The sequence below is a fragment of the Carcharhinus amblyrhynchos genome, chromosome 2 (assembly GCF_965287045.1).
Source record: "Carcharhinus amblyrhynchos chromosome 2, sCarAmb.v2.hapA, whole genome shotgun sequence".
Taxonomy (NCBI): Eukaryota; Metazoa; Chordata; class Chondrichthyes; order Carcharhiniformes; family Carcharhinidae; genus Carcharhinus; species Carcharhinus amblyrhynchos.
Window position 1 is genome coordinate 150,826,894 of NC_137325.1, and position 24,862 is coordinate 150,851,755.

General features: G+C 48.8%; 1 protein-coding gene across 1 annotated transcript in view; it reads left to right on the top strand.

Annotated features, from left to right (window-relative positions):
- Positions 1-24,862, top strand: part of LOC145359628 (plectin-like) — a 128,586-nt gene that overhangs the window by 12,962 nt on the left and 90,762 nt on the right. Inside the window, exons 5-13 of the mRNA XM_080214330.1 lie at positions 4,710-4,805; positions 6,120-6,247; positions 10,233-10,326; positions 11,566-11,720; positions 12,428-12,740; positions 17,029-17,106; positions 17,898-18,059; positions 18,264-18,368; positions 19,807-19,902. Coding sequence (XP_080070456.1) covers positions 4,710-4,805; positions 6,120-6,247; positions 10,233-10,326; positions 11,566-11,720; positions 12,428-12,740; positions 17,029-17,106; positions 17,898-18,059; positions 18,264-18,368; positions 19,807-19,902 — 1,227 coding nt within the window. The remainder of the gene's footprint in view (positions 1-4,709; positions 4,806-6,119; positions 6,248-10,232; positions 10,327-11,565; positions 11,721-12,427; positions 12,741-17,028; positions 17,107-17,897; positions 18,060-18,263; positions 18,369-19,806; positions 19,903-24,862) is intronic.

The following is a 24,862-nucleotide window of genomic DNA, read 5'->3' on the forward strand; positions in this document are numbered from 1 at the left end:
TCCTGATCTGCCCACCTAATCCCACTTGCCAGCATTTGGTCCATCGTCTTGAATATTATGGTGTTGAAGTGGTGGAAGCTGCCTCGCTAAATATTTTTAAGACGCGGGTTGATGGGTTTTTGATAAGAGAGGGGATTAAGGGTTATGGGGAGAAAGCGGGAAAGTGGAACTGAGCAGCGACAGATCAGCCATGATCTTATTGAATGGTGGGGCAGGCTCGAAGGGCTAGATGGCCTACTCCTGCTCCTATTTCTTATGTTCTTATGTGTGCCAAGAACTCATCCAGATACCTTTTGAAGAATGTGAGACATCCTGCCTCGATCACCCCTCCAGGCAGCGCAATTCAGAATGTCAACACCATCTCAGTAAAAAATGCTTTTCCTCAAACCCCCCCACAAACCACCTGCCTCTCTCCTTGAACCTGTGTCCCCTCTGACTGACCCTTCAACAAAGAACAACAGCTGCTCCTTATCCACTGTCCATGTCCCTCATAATCTTGTACACCTCAATCAGGTCATCTCTCAGTTTTCTCTGCTCCAATGAAACAACCCAAGCCTAGCCAACCTCTCGCCATAATTTAAATAATTTATAACATAATTTATGTTCTTATGTTCTTAGAACATAATTTATGTTCTTAAATGTTCCATCCCAACAGCATCCTGGTGAATCTCCTCTGCATCCCCTCCAGTGCAATCACATCCTTCCTATAATGTGATGACCAGAACTGCACACAGTACTCCAGCTGTGGTTTCAACAAAGTTCTATACAATTCCAACATGATCTCTCTGCCTTTGTAATCTATACCCTGATTGATAATGGTGAGTGTGCCATCTGCCTATTTCACCACCCTATTAACCTGCCTTTCCACCTTCAGAGATCGTGGACAAACATGCCAAGGCCTCTTTGTTCTTCGGAGCTTCCCTGTGTCAGACCTTTCATAGAACATAGAACATTACAGCGCAGAACAGGCCCTTCGGCCCACGATGTTGCGCCGACCAGTTAAAAAAAAACAATGACCCACTAATCTAAACCAATCCCTTTTCGTCCATAAACCTATCCACGGATCTCTTAAACGCCCCCAAACTAGGCGCATTTACAACTGCAGCAGGCAGGGCATTCCAATCCCTCACCACCCTCTGGGTAAAGAACCTACCCCTGACATCCGTCCTATAACTACCCCCCCTTAATTTAAAGCCATGCCCCCTCGTGCTTGCTTTCTCCATCCGAGGAAAAAGGCGATCACTATCCACCCTATCTAAACCTCTAATCATCTTATATGTTTCAATAAGATCCCCTCTTAGCCGCCTTCTTTCTAGTGAAAACTCTGCACCCTCTCCAAAGCCTCCACATCCTTCCTATAATGTGGGGACCAGAACTGCACACAGTACTCCAAGTGCGGCCGCACCAGAGTTGTGTACAGTTGCAACATGACGCTGCGACTCCTAAATTCAATCCCCCTACCAATAAACGCCAAGACACCGTATGCCTTCTTAACAACCTTATCTACTTGACTCCCAACTTTCAGGGATCTATGTACACATACACCTAGATCCCTCTGCTCATCCACACTATTCAAAGTCCTCCCGTTAGCCCTATACTCAACACATCTGTTATTCCTACCAAAGTGAATTACCTCACACTTCTCCGCATTAAACTCCATCCGCCACCTCTCAGCCCAGCTCTGCAACCTGTCTAAGTCTTCCTGCAAACTATGACACCCTTCATCACTATCTACCACACCTCCGACTTTGGTGTCATCAGCAAATTTACTAATCCACCCAACTATACCCTCATCCAGATCATTAATAAAAATTACACACAGCAGTGGCCCCAAAACAGATCCCTGAGGCACACCACTCGAAACCGAACTCCATGATGAATATTTACCATCAACCACCACCCTCTGTCTCCTATCCGCTAGCCAATTCCTGATCCAATTCCCTAGATCACCCCCAATCGGGAGTCGGGAGGTAATGCTGCAACTTTATAAGACCCTTGTCAGGCCTCATTTGGAGTACTGTGCGCAGTTCTGGTCGCCTCACTATAGGAAAGACGTAGAAGCTATTGAAAGGGTACAGAGGAGATTTACAAGGATGTTGCCTGGATTGGGAGGCATGCGTTATGAAGTTAGGTTGAGGGAACTGGGTCTCTTTTCCCTGGAGAGACGAAGGTTGAGAGGCGACCTGATAGAGGTTTATAAAATGTTGAGAGCAATAGATAGGGTGGATTCTCAGAGGCTATTTCCCCGGGTTGAAATGGTTGCTACGAGAGGACACAGGTTTAAGGTGCGGGGAGGAAAGTACAGAAGTGATGTTAGGGGTAAGTTTTTCACTCAGAGGGTGGTGAGTGAATGGAATCGGCTGCCGTCAGTGGTGGTGGAGGCGAACTCGCTGGGGTCTTTTAAAAGACTTCTGGATGAGTATATGGGGTTTTATGGGATTGGGGGTTATAGATAGGTGTTGATGTGATTGGCGCAACTCGTGGGCCGAAGGGCCTGTTTGTGCTGTAGTGTTCTATGTTCTATCCTTCAGAATGATCTGGGCAGGTTGGGTGAGCGGGCTAATCAATGGCAGATGCAGTAGAATTTGGATAAATGTGAGGTTATTCACTTTGGAAGCAGAAACAAGAAGACAGATTACTACCTGAATGGCTGTAAATTAGGAGAGGGGAGTGTGCAGAGGGACCTGGGTGTCCTTGTGTACCAGTCACTGAAGGTAAGCGTGCAGGTACAGCAGGCGGTAAAGAGGCAAATGGTATGTTGGCCTTCATTACGAGAGGTTTTGAGTACAGGAGCAGGGATGTGTTGTTACAATTATACAGGGCCTTGGCGAGGCCACACCGAGAGTATTGTGAGCAGTTTGGGTCTCCTTTTCTGAGGAAGGATGTTCTTGCTCTCGAGGGAGTGCAGTGAAGGTTTACCAGGCTGATTCCGGGGATGGTGGGACTGATGTACGAGGAGAGATTGACCAGGTTAGGATTGTTTTCACTGGAGTTCAGACAAATGAGGGGGAATCTCATACAGACTTATAAAATTCTAACAGGATTCTAACTAGGCTGATACCAGAGTTGAGGGGATTGAGCTATGAGGAGAGGCTGAATAAACTAGGCTTGTACTCGTTAGAGTTTAGAAGAATGAGGGGAGATCTCATTGAGACGTATAAGATGATGAATGGGATGGATAGGATAGAGGTGGATAGACTCTTCCCGCTCAAAAAAGACGTAGGACTAGGGGGCACAGCCTCAAGATAAAGGGGGGGCAGTTTAGAACGGAGTTGAGGAGGAACTTCTTCACTCAAAGGGTGGTGAATCTCTGGAATTCTCTGCCCGTTGAAGTGGTGGAGGCTGCCTCGCTAAATATTTTTAAGACGCGGGTTGATGGGTTTTTGATAAGAGAGGGGATTAAGGGTTATGGGGAGAGGGCGGGAAAGTGGAACTGAGCCACGACAGATCAGCCATGATCCTATTGAATGGCGGGGCAGGCTCGAGGGGCTAGATGGCCTACTCCTGCTCCTATTTCTTATGTTCTTATTACACAGGATAGACACAGGGTGGATATTCCCGATGGTGGGGGAGTCCAGAACCAGTAGGAACATAGAACATAGAATTGTAGAATCCTACAGTGCATTCGGCCATTGAGTCTTCAGCCAGCACAATTCCACCCAGGCCCTATTCCTGTAACACCTCATATTTATCTACACAGTGGAATAGTGGTTAGCACTGCTGCCTCACAGCTCCAGGGGCCTGCGTTTGATTCCTGGCTTGGGTCACTGTCTGTGTGGAGTTTGCACATTCTCACCGTGTCTGTCTGGGTTTCCTCCGGGTGCTCCAGTTTCTCCCACACTCCAAGGATGTGCGGGTTAGGTGCATTGGCCATGCTAAATTGCCCCTGAGGGACTAGCGGGGTAAATATGCAGGGTTACGGGGATAGGGTTTGGGTGGGATTGTTATCAGTGCAGACTTGATGGGCCGAATGGCCTCCTATATGCTAGGATTCTTTGAACTAGATTGTATGATTCTGTTTTATGTGCTTTTAGCTTCTTTATCAATCTCCCATGGAGTTTTCCACCATTAGTGTTAGGCGTAGGATAGGGTTATGTTTTTGGAGTTTGTATGAAGTATTGTGTATAGGAATGATCTTGTTTAAGGAAAGATGTAAATACAGTTGAAGCAGCTCAGAGAACGTTTACCAAACCAATGCCACGAATGGACAGATTGTCTTGTAATGTTAGGTTTGTGTCCATTAGAGTTTACAAGAGTAGGAGGTGACTTGATCAAAATCTTTTAAAATCCTGAAGGGTATTGACGGTGGATGTGGAGAGGATGTTTCTTGTAGGAAAACCTAGAACTAGGGGTCACTTTTTAAAAATAAGGGTTCACTCATTTAAGACAGATGAGACTTTTTTTTCGCGAGAAGAGGTGAGTCTTTGGAATTCTGTTCCTCAAAAGGCAGAGTCTTTGAATATCTGTAAGGCTGAGCTGGATAGATTCTTGACTAACGAGAGGGTGAAAGGTCATCAGGGATTGGCGGGAATGTGGGGTTGAGGTCACAATCAGATCATCCATGATCCTATTGAATAGCGGAGCAGGCTAGAGGGTCCCAAGTGGCCCACTCGGGGTAATTTGTATGTTTGTGTGCATGTTGCTCAATCAATATACAAATTGGTTAATATCTTGCTGCATGACAAGTTTATTCTCCGTGATTGTTACAGGTCCTATGGCGACAGTTCCTGAAATTTAAAGAATCAGATCTGCCCAGCCGGGAGATTGAGAAAAACCGCAGCAAGACTCTCTTCAAAAACTTGGAGGTGAGGTTTTCTGCTCATGCAAATGTAGCTTCATTAAACTGGTATGTCAGTGACCGTAACTGTGTGTGTGTCAGTGACTAATTGCGTGTGTTAGTGTCTGTAACTGGGCGTGTTTGTCAGTGACAGTAACTGTGCGTGTGTCAGTGACTAATTGCGTGTGTTAGTGTCTGTAACTGGGCGTGTTTGTCAGTGACAGTAACTGTGCGTGTGTCAGTGATTGTAACTGTGTGTGTGTGTCAGTGATTGTAACTGTTTGTGTGTGTGTCAGTGATTGTAACTGTGTTTGTGTGTGTCGTAAGAACATAAGAAATAGGAGCAGGAGTAGGCCATCTAGCCCTTCGAGCCTGCCCCACTATTCAGTAAGATCATGGCTGATCTGAAGTGGATCAGTTCCACTTTCCCGCTTTCTCCCCATAACCCTTAATTCCCCTGTCTGTCAAAAACCTATCTACCCGTGACTTAAATATATTCAGCGAGGTAGCCTCCACCACTTCAACGGGCAGAGAATTCCTGAGATTCACCACCCTTTGAGTGAAGAAGTTCCTCCTCAACTCTGTTCCAAACTGCTCCCCCCCCACCTTATTTTGAGGCTGTGCCCTCTAGTTCTCGTTTCCTTTCTAAGTGGAAAGAATCTCTCTACCTCTACCCTATCTAGCCCCTTCATTATCTTATATGTCTCCATAAGATCCCCCCTCAGTCTTCTAAACTCTAACGAGTACAGGCCCAATTTACTCAATCTATCCTCATAATCTAACCCCCTCATCTCCGGTACCAGCCTGGTGAACCTTCTCTGCACTCCCTCCAAGGCCAATATATCCTTCTGCAAGTGCGGCAACCAGAACTGTACACAGTACTCCAGCTGTGGCCTCACCAGTGCCCTGTACAGTTGCAGCAAGATCTCCCTACTTTTATATTCAATCCCCCTCGCTATGAAGGCCAGCATCCCATTCGCCTTCTTGATCACCTGCTGCACCTGCAGACTGAGTTTTTGTGATCATGCACAAGGACCCCCAGGTCCCTCTGCACAGTTGCATGTTGTAATTTTTCACCATTTAAATAATATTCCATTTTACTATTATTTCTACCAAAGTGGATAACCTCACATTTGCTAACATTATACTCCATCTGCCAGGCCCTCGCCCACTCACTCAGCCTATCCAGATCTCTCTGCAGACTTTCCACACCCTCCACGCAATTCGCTTTTCCACTCATCTTCATGTCATCAGCAAATTTTGTTCCCCTAGTGACTGTAACTGTGTGTGTCAGTGTGTGTAACTCAGTGTTAGTGATTGGAATTCTACCTGTGTGTTGTAGGGTGCTGTACAGGATGGTCACTTGAAGGTTCCTGCTGGCTACCATCCCATTGATGTGGAGAAAGAATGGGGAAAGCTGCACGTCTCAATTTTGGAGAGGGAGCGAGTTCTCCGGAGCGAATTTGAAAGGTTTGGGTTTAAGTCAAGCCTCCAGGAATGTTCTGAATTAGGTTGAAGGTGTGAGGTTTTGTTCTCTCCACATTCAGATGTGAGGCAGACTGTGACATAAGTGTAGTTTCTCTTGCTACAAGAGGACACAGTTTTAAGGTGCTGGGGAGTAGGTAAAGAGGAGATAGAACATAGAACACAAGTTGTGCCGATCATATCCCTACCTACTCAGCTTACCTATAACCCTCAATCCTATTAAATCCCAGGTACTCATCCAGAAGTCTCTTAAAAGACCCTAACAAGTTTGCCTCGACCACCACCAACGGCAGCTGATTCCACTCACCCACCACCCTCTGAGTGAAAAACTTACCCCTGACATCTCCTCTGTACCTGCTCCCCGGCACCTTAAACCTGTGTCCTCTCGTGGCAACCGTTTCAGCCCTGGGAAATAGCCTCCGAGAATCCACCCTATCTATTCCTCTCAACATTTTATAAACCTCTATCAGGTCGCCTCTCAATCTTCGTCTCTCCAGGGAGAAGAGTCCCAGCTCCCTCAACCTATCCTCATAAGGCGTGCCTCCCAATCCAGACAACATCCTTGTAAATCTCCTCTGCGCCCTTTCAATCGCTTCCACATCCTTCCTTTAGTGAGGTGACCAGAACTGCGCACAGTACTCCAAGTGGGGTCTGACAAGGGTCCTATAAACATAAGAACATAAGAACATAAGAAATAGGAGCAGGAGTAGGCCATCTGGCCCTTCGAGCCTGCCCCGCCATTCAATAAGATCATGGCTGATCTGTCGTGGCTCAGTTCCACTTTCCCGCCCTCTCCCCATAACCCTAATCCCCTCTCTTATCAAAAACCCATCAACCCGCTTCTTAAAAATATTTAGCGAGGCAGCCTCCACCACTTCAACGGGCAGAGAATTCCAGATATTCACCACCCTTTGAGTGAAGAAGTTCCTCCTCAACTCCGTTCTAAACCGCCCCCCCTTTATCTTGAGGCTGTGCCCCCTAGTCCTACTGTCTTTTTTGAGCGGGAAGAGTCTCTCCACCTCTATCCTATCCATCCCATTCATCATCTTATACGTCTCAATGAGATCTCCCCTCATTCTTCTAAACTCTAACGAGTACAAGCCTAGTTTATTCAGCCTCTCCTCATAGCTCAACCCCCTCAACTCCGGTATCAGCCTAGTAAACCTCCTCTGCACTCCCTCCAAGGCCAAAATATCCTTACGCAGGTGCGGCGCCCAAAACTGCACACAGTACTCCAGCTGCGGCCTCACCAATGCCCTATACAGCTGCAGCAAGACCTCCCTACTTTTATATTCAATCCCCCTCGCTATGAAGGCCAGCATAAAGTTGCCATAAAGTTGCAGCATTACCTCCCGACTCCGAAACTCAGTCCCTCGATTAATGAAGGCCAGTACACCATACGCCTTCTTGACCACCTCCTCCACCTGCGAGGCCAGTTTAAGACTCGGAACCCAAGATCCTTCTGATCCTCAACACAGCTAAGAGTCCTACCCTTGATATTGTACTCCTTCATCCCATTGGACCTGCCAAAATGAACCACTTCACACTTATCTGGGTTGAAGTCCATCTGCCACTTCTCCACCCAGTCTTGCATCCTATCTATGTCACCCATGCCCTCTCACTTTCTCAATGGTCATGATGTGGGTATGCCGGCGTTGGACTGGCGTAAACACAGTAAAAAGTCTGACAACACCAGGTTTTAGTCCAACCGATTTATTTGATAATATACTCACAAGCTTTCGAGGGGACTGCCTCTTCGTCAGGTGAATGGAGAGTTCTGGCCTCAGACAGAGCATATAAAGCACAGACAGTTTAGAGACTACTGATTAAAATGCGAATCCTTACACCTAACCTGCTGTTCAAGACCTGAAGTGGCTGACAATGTGAGTGGAAGGAGCACTGATCACAGTTTAAAGAGATGTGTATTGTCTCCAGACAGTACAGTAAGTGAGGTTTTGCAAACCCAGGCAAGTCACGGGGGTTACAGATAGTGCGACATGAACCCAAGATCCCTGTTGAGACCGTCCTCATATGTGCGGAACTTGGCTATCAGTCTCTGTTCAGCGACTCTGCGCTGTCGTGTGTCGTGAAGGCCGCCTTGGAGAATGCTTACCCGAAGGTCAGAGGCTGAATGCCCGTGACCACTGAAGTGTTCGCCAACAGGAAGGGAACAGTCTTGCCTGGTGATTGTCGAGCGATGTTCATTCATCCGTTGTCGTAGCGTCTGCATGGTCTCCCCAATGTAACATGCTTCGGGACATCCTTTCTTGCAACGTATCAGGTAGACAATGTTGGCCGAGTTGCAAGAGTATTTACCGTGTACCTGGTGGATGGTATTCTCACGTGTGATGATGGTATCCATGTCGATGATCCGGCATGTCTTGCAGAGGTTGCTGTGGCAGGGTACAAACTACCCAGTCTTCAGGAGAACAGTGACAGCAATTCCACACAACCCTGCCACAGGCCAATTAACCCTGACCCTAGGACAGTGAACTCTGACCCTAGGCCAGTTAACCCCGACCTTAAGCCAGTTAACCCTGACCCTACGCCAGTTAACCCTGACCCTAGGACAGTGAACTCTGACCCTAGGCCAGTTATCCCCGACCCTAGGCCAGTTAACCCCGACGCTAGGCCAGTTAACCCCGACCCTGGGACAGTGCACTCTGACTCTAGGCCAATTATCCCCGACCCTAGGCCAATTATCCCCGACCCTAGGCCAGTTATCCCCGACCCTAGGCCAGTTAACCCCGACGCTAGGCCAGTTAACCCCGAGCCTAGGCCAGTTATCCCCGACCTTAGGCCAGTTAACCCCGACCCTAGGCCAGTTAACCCCGACGCTAGGCCAGTTAACCCCGACGCTAGGCCAGTTAACCCCGAGCCTAGGCCAGTTATCCCCGACCTTAGGCCAGTTAACCCCGACCCTAGGCCAGTTATCCCTGACCCTAGGACAGTGAACTCTGACCCTAGGACAGTTAACCCTTACCCTAGGCCAGTTTCCCCGACCCTAGGACAGTGAACTCTGACCCTAGGCCAGTTAACCCTGACTCTAGGACAGTGAACCCCGACCCTAGGCCAGTTAACCCTGACCCTAGGCCAGTTAACCCCGACCCTGGGACAGTGCACTCTGACACTAGGCCAGTTATCCCCGACCCTAGGCCAATTTACCCCGACCCTAGGCCAGTTAACCCCGACCCCAGGCCAATTAACCCCGACCCTAGGCCAATTTACCCCGACCCTAGGCCAGTTAACCCCGACCCTAGGCCAGTTTACCCCGACCCTAGGCCAATTAACCCCGACCCTAGGCCAATTAACCCCGACCCTAGGCCAATTAACCCCGACCCTAGGCCAATTAACCCCGACCCTAGGCCAATTAACCTTGACCCTTGGCCAGTTGACCTAGGACAGTGAACTCTGACCCTAGGCCAATTAACCCCGACCCTAGGTCAGTTATCCCCAACGCTAGGCCAGTTAACCCCGACCCTAGGCCAGTTAACCCTGACCCTTGGCCAGTTGACCCTGACCCTAGGCCAGTTAACCCCGACCCTAGGTCAGTTATCCCCGACGCTAGGCCAGTTGACCCTGACCCTTGGCCAGTTGACCCTGACCCGTGGCCAGTTGACCCCGACCCTAGGCCAATTAACCCCGAGCCTAGGCCAGTTAACCCCGAGCCTAGGCCAGTTAACCCTGACGCTAGGCCAGTTAACCCTGACCCTAGGCCAGTGAACTCTGACCCTAGGCCAGTTGTCCCCGACCCTAGGACAGTGAACTCTGACCCTAGGCCAGTTAACCCCGACCTAGGCCAGTGAACTCTAACCTAGGCCAGTCACTGCTCTGGTGCAGCTGCTGTGCCAGCAGGCTAACAGACTAACAGGCAAAGTGTTTGCTGTTTTTGCCTTCGGACCCAGTTGACAGTTATCCTGTTATTCAATCAGTAATCATTTGTTCTGATTGGTTGCTTTATTTTTCACAGACTGGAGCGATTCCAAAGGATCATCCTGAGGATTCAGCAGGAATCTAATCTGTGTGAAGATCAACTGAAAAAATCTGACACACTCCTCAAATCCGTGAGTGACCCTGAGATAACTTGATGCACGGGGAGAGAGACACAGACAGAGAGAAATGGGGAGAGAGAGAGACAGACAGAGACACAGAGGGAAAGAGATAGAGAGAGACAGACAGACAGAGACACAGAGGCAGAGAGACAGAGAGAGAGAGGCAGCATATACAGGTAGAGAGAGAGAGGCAGAGAGAGAGATACAGGGAGAGAGGCAGAGAGAGCAAGACATAGAACATAGAACATTACAGCGCAGAACAGGCCCTTCGGCCCACGATGTTGCGCCGACCAGCTTTTTAAAAAAAACACTAACCCACTAATCTAAACCAATCCATAAAGGGATAAAGACATAAAGGGAGAGAGGCTGAATGTATACAGGTAGAGAGAGCGAGAGAGACAGGGAGAGAGACAGAGAAACACAGAGGAAGAGAGACAGACAGAACAAGGGAGAGAGAAGGGGGAGCAAAGAGGGACAGAGAGAGAGAAACAGGAAATGCATGTATGAACATGGGGAGAAAGAAAGTGAGGAATTACATAGAGACAACAAATGTACATGGGGAGAGAGAGAGAAAGGGAAGAATGCGTGTGTACATGGTCTGTATTCAGGTTGAGTGTGTACACATAGGATGCATACGCAAGGTGAGTGCGTATTCAGGGTGAGTGTCCGCAGGGTGAGTGCATATGCAGGTGAGTGCATACGTGTGGTGTATGTATGCAGAGTGAGTGCATATGGAGAGTGAGTGCATACGTGGGGTGTGCGCATACAGGGTGAGTGCTTACGTACGATAAGTGCATACGCAGGGTGAGTTTGTACGCAGGGTGAGTTTGTATGCAGGGTAAGAGGAGGATGCAAGGTGGAGAGTGACTTTTTAACTGGGTGATTGGAGGAGTATGTGCCCAATTGGCTGAATGGTCAGACAGAGCAATGAGTGGCTCAGTTCCAGAGTAAAAAGGTTGTTAATTATCATTAGAAAGCTGGCCAAGTGCAGACACTGGAAACAACACCCTGGTGAGAACTGAGGGAGAAACTGAGGGTTAAAAAAACAGACGAGGAAGGGGAGAGATCAGACGGATGGATTAACATCAAAATCTGGACTGAAAGAAAGCACTCAAGGAGCAAGATGATGCCACAAGCCCATGGAGAAAATGGAGAAAAACAAGTGAACGTATTGGAGAAAGAGGAGGACACAGAGTGAGAGAGATTGTGCACATGCAAACATTGGGTGACCAATCCCCTTTCTCTTGGCAGGATATCCGTTTGGTAAATGCAGGGTCACCAGCGCAGAACACGGCTGTGTTAGAACACGACCTGGACAAATCCGACAGTTTGATTCGCAGTCTCTTCAATGATGTCCAGACCCTGAAAGATGGCCGACACCCGCAGGCAGAGCAGATGTATCGCAGGTAGGGACCGGCTCAGAGGATGGTCCTGGTCAGGGCAGCATCATGGGGAGGCAATGGCTTAGTGGTATTATTGCTAGACTATTAATCCAGATACTCAGTCAACATTCTGGGGACCTGGGTTCGAATCCCGCCACGGCAGCTGGTGCAATTAGAATTCAACAAAAAATATCCGGAATTAAGAATCTACTGATGATCATGAAACCGTTGTCGATTGTCAGAAATACCCATCTGGGTCACTAATATCCTATAGTGAAGGAAATCTGCTGTCCCTTACTCAGTCTGGCCTACATGTGACCCCAGGGCCACAGCAATGTGGTTGACTCACAAGTGCCATCCAAGGATAACTAGGGACGGGCAATAAAAACTGACCAACCAGCAACGCCCATGTCCCATGAATGAGTAAACAAAAGTGGGCTGAGCAGAGTGGGGTCAATAGGCTGGCAGGATCGGGACTGGGCCATGTAAGCTGGTTGAAGTCAAGGGACAGGGTCAAGAGTGGGGTCACGGGCAGGGTCATGGGGCTGGATGGGCTCAGGAGAGAGGGTGGGACAAGACCTGGCGTGGGGGCCGTGTTGGGATCAGAGTCACCTCCCCACCCCTTGACATTTTCTAGTGGTGGGAGAGAGTTTGATGTGTTTTTTGACCAGTTTTTTGTCTGGGAATCTGTGCCTCAGATCCAGTTCAGTAATTGGACTGATGTATTTCAGGGTGTTTCGTCTCCATGAATTTCTGGTGACAATCCGTACAGATTATTCTTTACGCTTCAAGTCAGGGGCTCAGCCCCCTATTCAATCAGTCACAGTGCTGAGCCAATCAAAGAGCAGCCCAGCGATGGATGGAGCGACACTGAAATACATCCAGGAGCTGTTGGAGTGGATTGAAGAGAACCAGCGACGCCTCGAGGCAGCGGAGTGGGGAGTGGACCTACCCACAGTGCAGTCCCAACTCGGTGGGCACCGAGGACTGCACCAATCCATCGAAGATTTCCGAGCCAAGATCGAGAGGGCTCGAGCTGATGAGGTGAGTGCTCAGATACACTCACACACACAGATATACGCAGACACAGATACACGCGGACACTGGTACATGTGGACGCCGGTACATGCGGAAATGGTTACGTGCGTGCACAGGGGTGCATAGTCACAGGTGCCTGTGGACGCAGGTACATGCAGGCATGGGTGCCTGCGGACACAAGTACATATTGACATGGGTACATGTAGACATGGGTACACACGGGCATAGGTACACGCAGAAACGGTTACCTGCAGACACGGGTACGCGCAGACACAGGTACACATGGACACGAGTACATGCGGACATGGTTACTGAGTTGAGGAGGAACTTCTTCACACAAAGGGTTGTGAACCCGTGGAATTCCCTGCCCAGTGAAGCAGTTGAGGCTCCCTCATTGAATGTTTTTAAGGCAAGGATAGATCAATTTTTGAACAGTAAAGGAATTAAGGGTTATGGTGAGCGGGCGGGTAAGTGGAGCTGAGTCCACAAAAAGATCAGCCATGATCTTATTGAATGGCGGGGCAGGCTTGAGGGGCCAGATGGCCCACTCCTGCTCCTAGTTCTTATGTTTTTATGATTCAGTCTACCAAAATGCATCACCTTTATTTATCTAAATTAAGCTCCTCAACTCAGTCCTAAATCTGCTTCCCCTTATTTTGAGACTATGCCCCCTAGTCCTAGTTTCACCCACCAGTGGAAACAACTTCCCTGCTTCTATCTTATCTATTCCCTTCATAATCTTATATGTTTCTATAAGATCTCCCCTCATTCTTCTGAATTCCAATGAGTCTAGCCCCAGTCTACTCAGTCTCTCCTCATCAGCCAATCCTCTCAACTCCGGAATCAACCTAGTGAATCTCCTCTGCACCCCCTCCAGTGCCAGTATATCCTTTCTCAAGTAAGGAGACCAAAACTGTACACAGCCCACTGGCCCAATTGTTGCAATCCAAAATAACTTTCTTCACTGTCCACGATGCCACCAATCTTGGTGTCATTTGCAAACTTACTAACCATGCCCCCTATGTTCTCATCCAGATCATTAATATAAATGACAAATAACAGTGGGCCCAGCACTGATCCCTGAGGCACAGGTCACAGGCCTCCAGCTTAAAAATCAACTCTCTACAACCACCCTCTGGCTTCTGTTTGTCATTTTCATAAATGACCTGGATGAGGAAGTGGAGGGATGGGTTAGCAAGTTCGCCGATGACACGAAGGTCAGTGGTGTTTTGGATGGTCTGGAAGGATGTCAGAAGTTGCAGCAGGACATAAATAGGATGCAGGACTGGGCGGAGAAGTGGCAGATGGACTTCAACGCGGATAAATGTGTAGTGGTCCATTTTGGCAGGACCAATGGGATGAAGGAGTACAATATCAAGGGCAGGAGTCTTAGCAGTGTTGAAGAGCAGAAGGATCTTGGGGTCCGGGTCCACAGGACTCTTAAATCGGCCTCGCAGGTGGAGGATGTGGTGGAGGATGTGGCGTTTATTGGTAGGGGGATTGAATTTAGGAGTCGCAGTGTAATGTTGCAACTGTACACTACTCTAGTGCGGCCGCACTTGGAGTACTGTGTGCAGTTCTGGTCCCCGCATTACAAGAAGGATGTGGAGGCGTTGGAGAGGGTGCAGAGGAGGTTTACTAGGATGTTGCCTGGTATGGTGGGGAGGTCCTATGAGGAGAGACTGAGGGATCTAGGGTTGTTTTCGTTGGAAAGAAGGCGGCTAAGAGGGGATCTTATTGAAACATATAAGATGATTAGAGGTTTAGATAGGGTGGATAGTGATAGCCTTTTTCCTCGGATGGAGAAAGCTAGCACGAGGGGGCATGGCTTTAAATTAAGGGGGGGTAGCTACAGGACGGATGTCAGGGGTAGGTTCTTTACCCAGCGGGTGGTGAGGGATTGGAATGCCCTGCCTGCTGCAGTTGTAAATGCGTCTAGTTTGGGGGCGTTTAAGAGATCTCTGGATAGGTTTATGGACGAAAAGGGATTGGTATAGGCTAGTGGGTCATTGTTTTTGTAACTGGTCGGCGCAACATCGTGGGCCGAAGGGCCTGTTCTGCGCTGTAATGTTCTATGTTCTATGTTCTATGTAGAAGGCATATGGTGTACTGGCCTTCATTAATCGAGGGATTGAGTTTAGGAGTCAGGAGGTAATACTGCAACTTTATAAGATCCTTGTCAGGCCCCACTTGGAGTACTGTGCACAGTTCTGGTCGCCTCACTATAGGAAGGACGTAGAAGCTATTGAAAGGGTACAGAGGAGATTTACAAGGATGTTGCCTGGATTGGGAGGCATGCCTTATGAAGATAGGTTGAGGGAGCTGGGTCTCTTTTCCCTGGAGAGACAAAGGTTGAGAGGCGACCTGATAGAGGTTTATAAAATGTTGAGAGGAATAGATAGGGTGGATTCTCGGAGGCTATTTCCCCGGGTTGAAATCGTCGCTACGAGAGGACACAGATTGAAGGTGCGGGGAGGCAAGTACAGAAGTGATGTTAGGGGTAAGTTTTTCACTCAGAGGGTGGTGAGTGAATGGAATCGGCTGCCGTCAGTGGTGGTGGAGGCGAACTCGCTGGGGTCTTTTAAAAGACTTCTGAATGAGTATATGGGATTTAATGAGATTGGGGGTTATAGATAGGTCTATGGATTGGTAGGTATTGATGTGATCGGCGCAACTTGTGGGCCGAAGGGCCTGTTTGTGCTGTAATGTTCTATGTTCTAAGCCATTTAGATACCTCCCCCTGGATCCCATGAGAATTAACCTTATGCAACAACCTACTATGTATTGAGATGGATAGAAAACTGGTTGGCAGAGAGGAAACAAAGAGTAGGAATTAATGGGTGCTTTTCAAATTGGCCGGCACTAACTAGTGGGGTGCCACAGGGACCGGTGCTGGGACCCCAGCTATTCACAATATATATTAATGATTTGGATGAGGGAACAAAATGTAACATCTCAAAGTTTACAGATGATACCAAGCTGGGTGGGAGAGTGAACTGTGACGAGGATACAGACTTCCTTCAGAATGATCTGGACAGGTTGGGTGAGTGGGCTAATCAATGACAGATGCAGTATAATTTGGATAAATGTGAGATTATTCACTTTGGAAGCAAAAACAAGAAGGCAGATTACTACCTGAATGGCTGTAAATTGGGAGAGGGGAGTGTGCAGAGGGATCTGGGTGTCCTTGTGCACCAGTCACTGAAGGTAAGCATGCAGGTACAGCAGGCGGTAAAGAAGGCAAATGGTATGTTGGCCTTCATTACGAGAGGTTTTGAGTACAGGAGCAGGGATGTGTTGTTACAATTATACCGGGCCTTGGTGAGGCCACACCCAGAGTACTGTGTGCAGTTTGGGTCTCCTTTTCTGAGGAAGGATGTTCTTGCTCTCGAGGGAGTGCAGTGAAGGTTTACCAGGCTGATTCCGGGGATGGTGGGACTGATGTATGAGGAGAGATTGACGCGGTTAGGATTGTTTTCACTGGAATTCAGACGAATGAGGGGGAATCTCATAGAGACTTATAAAATTCTAACAGGATTAGACAGGGTAGATGCAGGGAGGAGATTCCTGATGGTGGGGGAGTCCAGAACCAGGGGTCACAGTCTGAGGATTCAGGGTAGACCATTTAGGATGGAGGTGAGGAGACATTTCTTCACCCAGAGAGTGGTGAGCCTGTGGAATTCATTCCCACAGGAAGTAGTTGATGCCAAAACATTGAATGTACTCAAGGAGCAGCTGGATATAGCACTTGGGGCGAATGGGATCAAAGGTTATGGGGAGAAAACAGGATTAGACTATTGAGTTGGATGATCAGCCATGATCGTAATGAATGGTGGAGCAGGCTCGAAGGGCCAAATGGCCTCCTCCTGCTCCGATCTTCTATTCTCCTTACTGTCTTTTCCTGTTGTTCTTTATTTCCCCTGCTCCAAATCCTTGCAAATGTTCCCAACCCCTGCCATATTAGTTTAAACCCTCCCCAACCTCTGTCGCAAGTACCCCCCTAGGACATAAGTTCCTATCCTGCACAGGTATAATCCGTCCGGTTTGTACAGGTTCCACCTCCCACAGAACCGATTATAATGCCCAAGGAATGTGAAACCCTCCCTCTCACACCATCTTTTCAGCCAGGTATTCATCCTATGTAGGCTTCAAGAAGGCAGCAAACTAACACTTTCTGATGGGAATAAATTGCTGGTCTAGCCAGTGACTGCCAGGTCTTGTGAAAGAATTGTTAAAAATTGAGGTGTTGCTGCTCTGGGAGTTTGATGTTAATTTCTGTAATTAATCTTTTTAGCTCCAGTTATCACCTGCCAATCGGAATGCATATCGAGATTACCTGGGCAAACTGGACCTTCAGTATGCAAAACTGCTGGTGAGTGTCCACTCACACATACCCTCCAACCAGTGCGTAAGCTTGTGAAAACCCTCCAATCACAGCGTGCCCAATCTCTAAAACCCTCCAATCACAGTGATTCCGCTCTCTAAAACCCTCCAATCACAGTGATTCCGCTCTCTAAAACCCTCCAATCCCAGTGATTCCGCTCTCTAAAACCCTCCAATCACAGTGATTCCGCTCTCTAAAACCCTCCAATCACAGTGATTCCGCTCTCTAAAACCCTCCAATCACAGTGATTCCGCTCTCTAAAACCCTCCAATCACAGTGATTCCGCTCTCTAAAACCCTCCAATCACAGTGATTCCGCTCTCTAAAACCCTCCAATCACAGTGATTCCGCTCTCTAAAACCCTCCAATCACAGTGATTCCGCTCTCTAAAACCCTCCAATCACAGTGATTCCGCTCTCTAAAACCCTCCAATCACAATGATTCCGCTCTCTAAAACCCTCCAATCAGTGTGTGAGCTCTGAGAAAGGGTCTCTGTTGCCTTGATTCTCTCTCCGCAGACACTGTCAGACCCGCTGGGATTTTCCAGCATTTCCTCTTTTTATGTGAGCTCACTAAATCTGTACAACATGAGGTGTAACCAAGATGATCTGGTCAAAATTGGCAGCAACAATCCACCCCTGACCCCAATCCCCTGACTCCAGTCCCTTGACCTCTTCTCAAATCCCTCGCCCACTCATACCTCCTCCTCTCCCCACCCCTCTTCCCTCTGACTCCTCTCTGCCCCGAGTCAACACTGATTCTGAAATATTTTTGATCCAGAATTCCTCCAAGTCCCGTCTCCGTAACTTGGAAAGTTTGAACACTTTTGTTTCCATGGCGACAAAGGAGTTAATGTGGTTGAATGATAAGGAAGAGGAGGAAGTGAGTTACGATTGGAGCGAGAGGAACACCAATATGGCAGCTAAGAAAGATACATATTCGGTAAGAGATTCAGAAACTGAAACTGCTAACCCGTGCAACTCCAGGAAACAGAGCCTCAAACGAGGAGCGGGGGGGGGGCAGGAGGGGTTTCGGAGAAGGGGGGGAGTCTCGATGAGGCCGGTGGTGTTCTCGGAGGGGGCGGGTCTTGGTGAGATGGTGGGGGGTAATCACAGTGAATGTGTTTGATCTCTCTGTCTCTGTCAGGGGCTGATGAAGGAACTGGAACTAAAGGAGAAGAAGGTGAACAGCATCCAGAACACGGGAGACAAACTGCTCCGTGACGCACACCCAGCCAAACAGACCATCGAGGTAACAACACACCGACTGATCACACATTCACACTGGCCCAACCCCACCTCTCACTCACACCCACACTCTCTCACTCTGTGTCTGTCTCTAACTCTCTCTCGATCTCTCTCCCCCACCCTCTGTCTGCCTGTGTCACTCTCTCTCTCTCTCTATCCCTCTGTCTGTCTCTCCCTCGGTCTTTCTCTCTATCCTTTGCCCCCATCAGCTGTCTATCCCTCTCTTTTATTTTCTCTCTCTTCCCCTACTTTGCACCACCCCTCCATCTGTTTCTCTCCATCCCCACACACGCTCACTCCCTTCCTCTCTCTCTCTCACACACCCTCACTCCCCCTCTCACACACCCTCACTCCCCCTCTCACACACCCTCACTCCCCCTCTCACACACCCTCACTCCCCCTCTCACACACCCTCACTCCCCCTCTCTCACGCACCATCACCCCCTCTCACACACACCCTCACTCCCCCTCGCTCCCACACACCCTCACTCCCTCTCCCCCTCCCTCACACACCCTCACTCCCTCCCTCACACACCCTCACTCCCCCTCCCCCTCTCACAAACCCTCACTCCCCCTCTCTCACGCACCATCACCCCCTCTCACACACACCCTCACTCCCTCTCTCTCACACACATCCTCACTCCCTCTTTCTCTCTCTCACACACCCTCACTCCCCCTCGCTCCCACACACCCTCACTCTCTCTCCCCCTCCCTCACACACCCTCACTCCCCCTCCCTCTCACACACACCCTCACTCCCCCTCTCTCACACCCACCTTCACTCCCTCTCTCTCTCTCACACCCACCTTCACTCCCTCTCTCTCTCACACACACCCTCACTCCCCCTCTCTCTCACAAACCCCCACTCCCTCTCCCCCTTCCTCACACACCCTCACTCCCCCCTCACACACCCTCACTCCCTTCCTCTCACACACACACCCTCACTCCCCCTCCCTCTCACAGACACCCTCACTTCCTTTCCCTCTCCCTCTCTCTCTTTCACACACACACCCTCACTGTCTCTCTTTCTGTCACACACACACCCTCACTCCCTCTGTCTCACTCACACACATCCTCACTCCCTCTCTCACACACATCCTCATTCCCTCCCTCTCTCTCACACATCCTCATTCCCTCCCTCTCTCACACACACCCTCCCTCTCTCTCTCTCTCTCACACACACAGCCACACTACCTCCTCTCTCACACACACCCTCACTCCCTCTCTCTCTCATACACATACCCTCGCTCTCTTTCTCTCTCTCTCACACACACCCTCACTCCCTCTCTCTCTCATACACATACCCTCGCTCTCTTTCTCTCTCTCTCACACACACCCTCACTCCCTCACTCTCTTTCTCACACACACACCCTCACTCCCTGTCTCTCTCACACACAGTCTCACTCTCTCTCCTTTCTCATGGTGTCTTTTTCACTTTCCCAGGCCTTCATGGCTGCTCTGCAGACACAGTGGAGTTGGATCCTGCAGTTGTGCTGTTGCATTGAGGCTCATCTGAAGGTGAACACAGCCTATTTCCAGGTACTGTCAGAGCGCCCACAGTCAGCAGCTTCCACAAGAAACCTCTTGTTGAATCTACACATGCAAACCACATGTTTTTCTTATTGTTTAAAACCCACAACCACTCACATTGTTGGAACATTACACTGGGGAAGAACATAAGAAATAGGAGCAGGAGTAGGCCATCTAGCCCCTCGAGCCTGCCCCGCCATTCAGTAAGATCACGACTGATCTGTCGTGGCTCAGTTCCACATTCCTGCCCTCTCCCCATAACCCCTAATCCCCTCTCTTATCAAAAACCCATCAACCCGCGTCTTAAAAATATTGAGTGAGGCAGCCTCCACCACTTCAACGGGCAGAGAATTCCAGAGATTCACCACCCATTGAGTGAAGAAGTTCCTCCTCAACTCCGCTCTAAACTTGTCCATGCCACCCAGTTTTGATAACTGAGCTCATTCTAATTGTCCACATTTGGCCTGTAACCCTCTGCAGAGGGTGGTGGTTGATGGTAAATATTCGTCATGGAGTTCGGTTACGAGTGGTGTGCCTCAGGGATCTGTTTTGGGGCCACTGCTGTTTGTAATTTTTATTAATGATCTGGATGAGGGTATAGTTGGGTGGATTAGTAAATTTGCTGATGACACCTAAGTCGGAGGTGTGGTAGATTGTGAGGAAGGGTGTCACAGTTTGCAGGGAGACTTAGACAGGTTGCAGAGCTGGGCCGAGAGGTGGCGGATGGAGTTTAATGCGGAGAAGTGTGAGGTAATTCACTTTGGTAGGAATAACAGATGTGTTGAGTATAGGGCTAACGGGAGGACTTTGAATAGTGTGGATGAACAGAGGGATCTAGGTGTATGTGTACATAGATCCCTGAAAGTTGGGAATCAAGTAGATAAGGTTGTTAAGAAGGCATACGGTGTCTTGGCGTTTATTGGTAGGGGGATTGAATTTAGGAGTTGCAGCGTCATGTTGCAACTGTACACAACTCTGGTGCGGCCGCACTTGGAGTATTGTGTGCAGTTCTGGTCCCCACATTACAGGAAGGATGTGGAGGCTTTGGAGAGGGTGCAGAGGAGGTTTACCAGGATGTTGCCTGGTATGGAGGGGAGGTCCTATGAGGAGAGACTGAGGGATTTGGGGTTGTTTTCGCTGGAAAGAAGGCGGCTAAGAGGGGATCTTATTGAAACACATAAGATGATTAGAGGTTTAGATAGGGTGGATAGTGATAGCCTTTTTCCTCGGATGGAGAAAGCTAGCACGAGGGGGCATAGCTTTAAATTAAGGGGTGGTAGTTATAGGACGGATGTCAGGGGTAGGTTCTTTACCCAGAGGGTGGTGAGGGATTGGAATGCCCTGCCTGCTGCAGTTGTAAATGCACCTAGTTTGGGGCGTTTAAGAGATCCGTGGATAGGTTTATGGACGAAAAGGGATTGGTTTAGATTAGTGGGTCATTGTTTTGTAACTGGTCGGCGCAACATCGTGGGCCGAAGGGCCTGTTCTGCGCTGTAATGTTCTATGTTCTATGTATTTACCCATTTTACCCATGTAACCAATCCCTGAGGCACAGCAGGGGGTCACAGGCCTCCGGATTGAAAAATAACTAGACAACCACACTCTGTCCTATGCCATCAAGCCAATTTTATATCCAATTGTTTATTTATTTATCGATTAGTTACAAATAGGCTTACGTTAATAGTGCCATGAAGTTACTGTGAAAATCCCCTAGTCGCCACACTCTGGTGCCTGTTCGGGTACACTGAGGCAGAATTTAGCACGGCCAATGCACCTAACAAGCATGTCTTTGGATTATGGGTGGGGAAACCGGAGCAGCCGTTGGAAACCTCATGCAGACACGAGGAGAATGTGCGAAGGGGTAACCTTGAAAGCTAGTGAGTTTACTATCATAAATTGGTTGGACTTAAACCTGGTGTTGTCAGACTTTTTATTGTGTAAACTCCACACAGTCAGTGACCCAAGCTGGGAATCAAACCAGGGTCCCTGGCGCTGTGAGGCAGCAGGGCTAACCCACTGTGCCACCATGCCAGATCCTGTGAGATTTATGTAAGTGTGTAAGTGAGTTATATATTCGGCCATGGATGTGGGTGTCAGTGGCTGGGCCAGCATTTATTACCCGTCCCTGAGGGCATTTCTGAGTCAACCACATTGCTGTGGCTCTGGAATCATATGTAGGCCAGACCAGGTAAGGACAGCAGATTTCCTTCCCTAAAGGATAGTAGTGAATCAGTTGGGTTCTTATAATAATCGATAAAGGTTTTGTGGTTATCAGTAGACTTTTAATTGAATTGAAATCAGATTTCACTATCTGCCATCGTTGTGTTTGAAACTCGGTCCCCAGAGCTTTACCTCGGCTCTCTGAATGACAAATCCATTGATAAATCTGATTGAGGTTTTTGAATATGTAACCAAGTGTATGAATGAGGGTAGTGCGGTTGATGTAGTTTTCAGCAAAGCCTTTGACAGAGTCCCACATGGGATTCTTATTAAGAAGGCTAATGCACATGGGATACAGGGTGATCTGACAAGGTGGATTTACAATTGGCTTAGCGGTAGGAGACAGAGGGTGATGACAGACAATTGCTTTAGTGACTGGAGGCCCATGACCAATGACGTACCACAGGGATCCGTGCTGGGCCCCCTAATGTTCGTCATTTATATAAATGACACAGATGACTATGTGGGGGGTAGGATCAGTAAGCTTGCCAATGACACAAAGATTGGCCGGTGGTTAACAGTGAGGTTCAGTGTCTTGGGCTACAGGAAGATATAGAACATAGAACATTACAGCACAGAACAGGCCCTTCGGCCCACGATGTTGCGCCGACCAATTAAAAAAGCAATGACCCTCTAACCTATACCAATCCCTTTCCATCCATAAACCTATCCACGGATCTCTTAAACGCCCCCAAACTAGGCGCATCTACAACTGCAGCAGGCAGGGCATTCCAATCCCTCACCACCCTCTGGGTAAAGAACCTACCGAGATGGTCAAACGGGTGGATAGAAAAGATAGAAACATAGAACATTACAGCACAGTACATACAGGCCCTTCAGCCTTCAATGTTGTGCCAAGCTATGTAAAAACCCAAGATCAAGCTATCCCACTCCCATCCGAGGGTTCTGAAAGAAATGGCGGAGGTGATAGTGGATGCCTTGGTGGTTATTTTCCAGACGTCGCTGGATTCCAGGGAAGTGCCGGAAGATTCGAAAGTGGCTAATGTTACGCCGTTGTTTAAGAAGGGTGCCAGGCAAAAGGCGGGGAATTATAGGCCAGTTAATTTAACGTCTGTTGTAGGTAAAATGTTAGAATCCGTCATCAAGGAGGAAATAGCGAGGCATCTTGAGAGGAACTGCTTGATAGAGCAGACGCAGCACGGTTTCGTTAAGGGGAAGTCGTGTCTGACAAATTTACTGGAGTTCTATGAGGATGTGTCTAGGGCGATGGATAGAGGAGAGCCGGTGGATGTGGTCTTTCTTGATTTTCAGAAGGCGTTTGACAAAGTACCTCACAAGAGGTTATTGCAGAAGGTCAGGGGACATGGAGTTGGGGGTAGGGTGTTAGCGTGGATAGAGGACTGGTTGTCAAATAGGAGGCAGAGAGTGGGGGTCAATGGGTGCTATTTGGATTGGCGGTTGGTGACTAGTGGAGTGCCCCAGGAGTCAGTGCTGGGGCCTCAGCTATTTACCATTTATATAGATGATCTGGAGGAGGGAACTGAGTGTATGGTGTCAAAATTTGCTGATGACACCAAGATTGGTGGAAAGGCAAATTGTGCGGAGGGTGTGGAGAGTCTGCAGAAGGATCTAGATAGGCTGGGCGAATGGGCCAGGAACTGGCAAATGGAATTTAATGTTGGCAAGTGTGAGGTGGTCCACTTTGGTAGGAATAATGGTAGGAAGGATTATTACTTACGTGGAGAAAAACTGCAGCAGGCGACGGTGCAGAGGGACCTCGGGGTCCTTGTGCATGAGTCGCAAAAACCCAGCTTGCAGGTGCAGCAGGTGGTCAGGAAGGCGAATGGGATGCTGGCCTTCATAGCGAGGGGGGATTGAATATAAAAGTAGGGAGGTCTTGCTGCGGCTGTATAGGGCATTGGTGAGGCCGCAGCTAGAGTACTGTGTGCAGTTTTGGGCGCCGCACCTGCGCAAGGATATTTTGGCCTTGGAGGGAGTGCAGAGGAGGTTTACTAGGCTGATACCGGAGTTGAGGGGGTTGAGCTATGAGGAGAGGCTGAATAAACGAGGCTTGTACTCGTTAGAGTTTAGAAGAATGAGGGGAGATCTCATTGAGACGTATAAGATGATGAATGGGATGGATAGGATAGAGGTGGAGAGACTCTTCCCGCTCAGAAAGGACAGTACGACTAGGGGGCACAGCCTCAAGATAAAGGGGGGCCGGTTTAGAACGGAGTTGAGGAGGAACTTCTTCACTCAAAGGGTGGTGAATCTCTGGAATTCTCTGCCCGTTGAAGTGGTGGAGGCTGCCTCGCTAAATGTTTTTAAGACGCGGGTTGATGGGTTTTTGGTAAGAGAGGGGATTAAGGGTTATGGGGAGAGGGTGGGAATGTGGAACTGAGCAGCGACAGATCAGCCATGATCTTATTGAATGGCGGGGCAGGCTCGAAGGGCTAGATGGCCTACTCCTGCTCCTATTTCTTATGTTCTTATGTGCCTATCCAATAACTGCTTGAAAGTTCCTAAAGTGTCTGACTCCACTATCACAGCCGGCAGTCTATTCCACACCCCAACTACTCTCTGAGTAAACATAAACATAAGAACATAAGAAAAAGGAGCAGGAGTAGGCCATCTAGCCCTTCGAGCCTGTCCCGCCATTCAATAAGATCATGGCTGATCTGTCGTGTCTCAGTTCCACATTCCCGCCCTCTCCCCATAACCTTTAATCCCCTTGTCTATCAAAAACCTATCAACCTGCGTCTTAAATATATTTAGCGAGGCAGCCTCC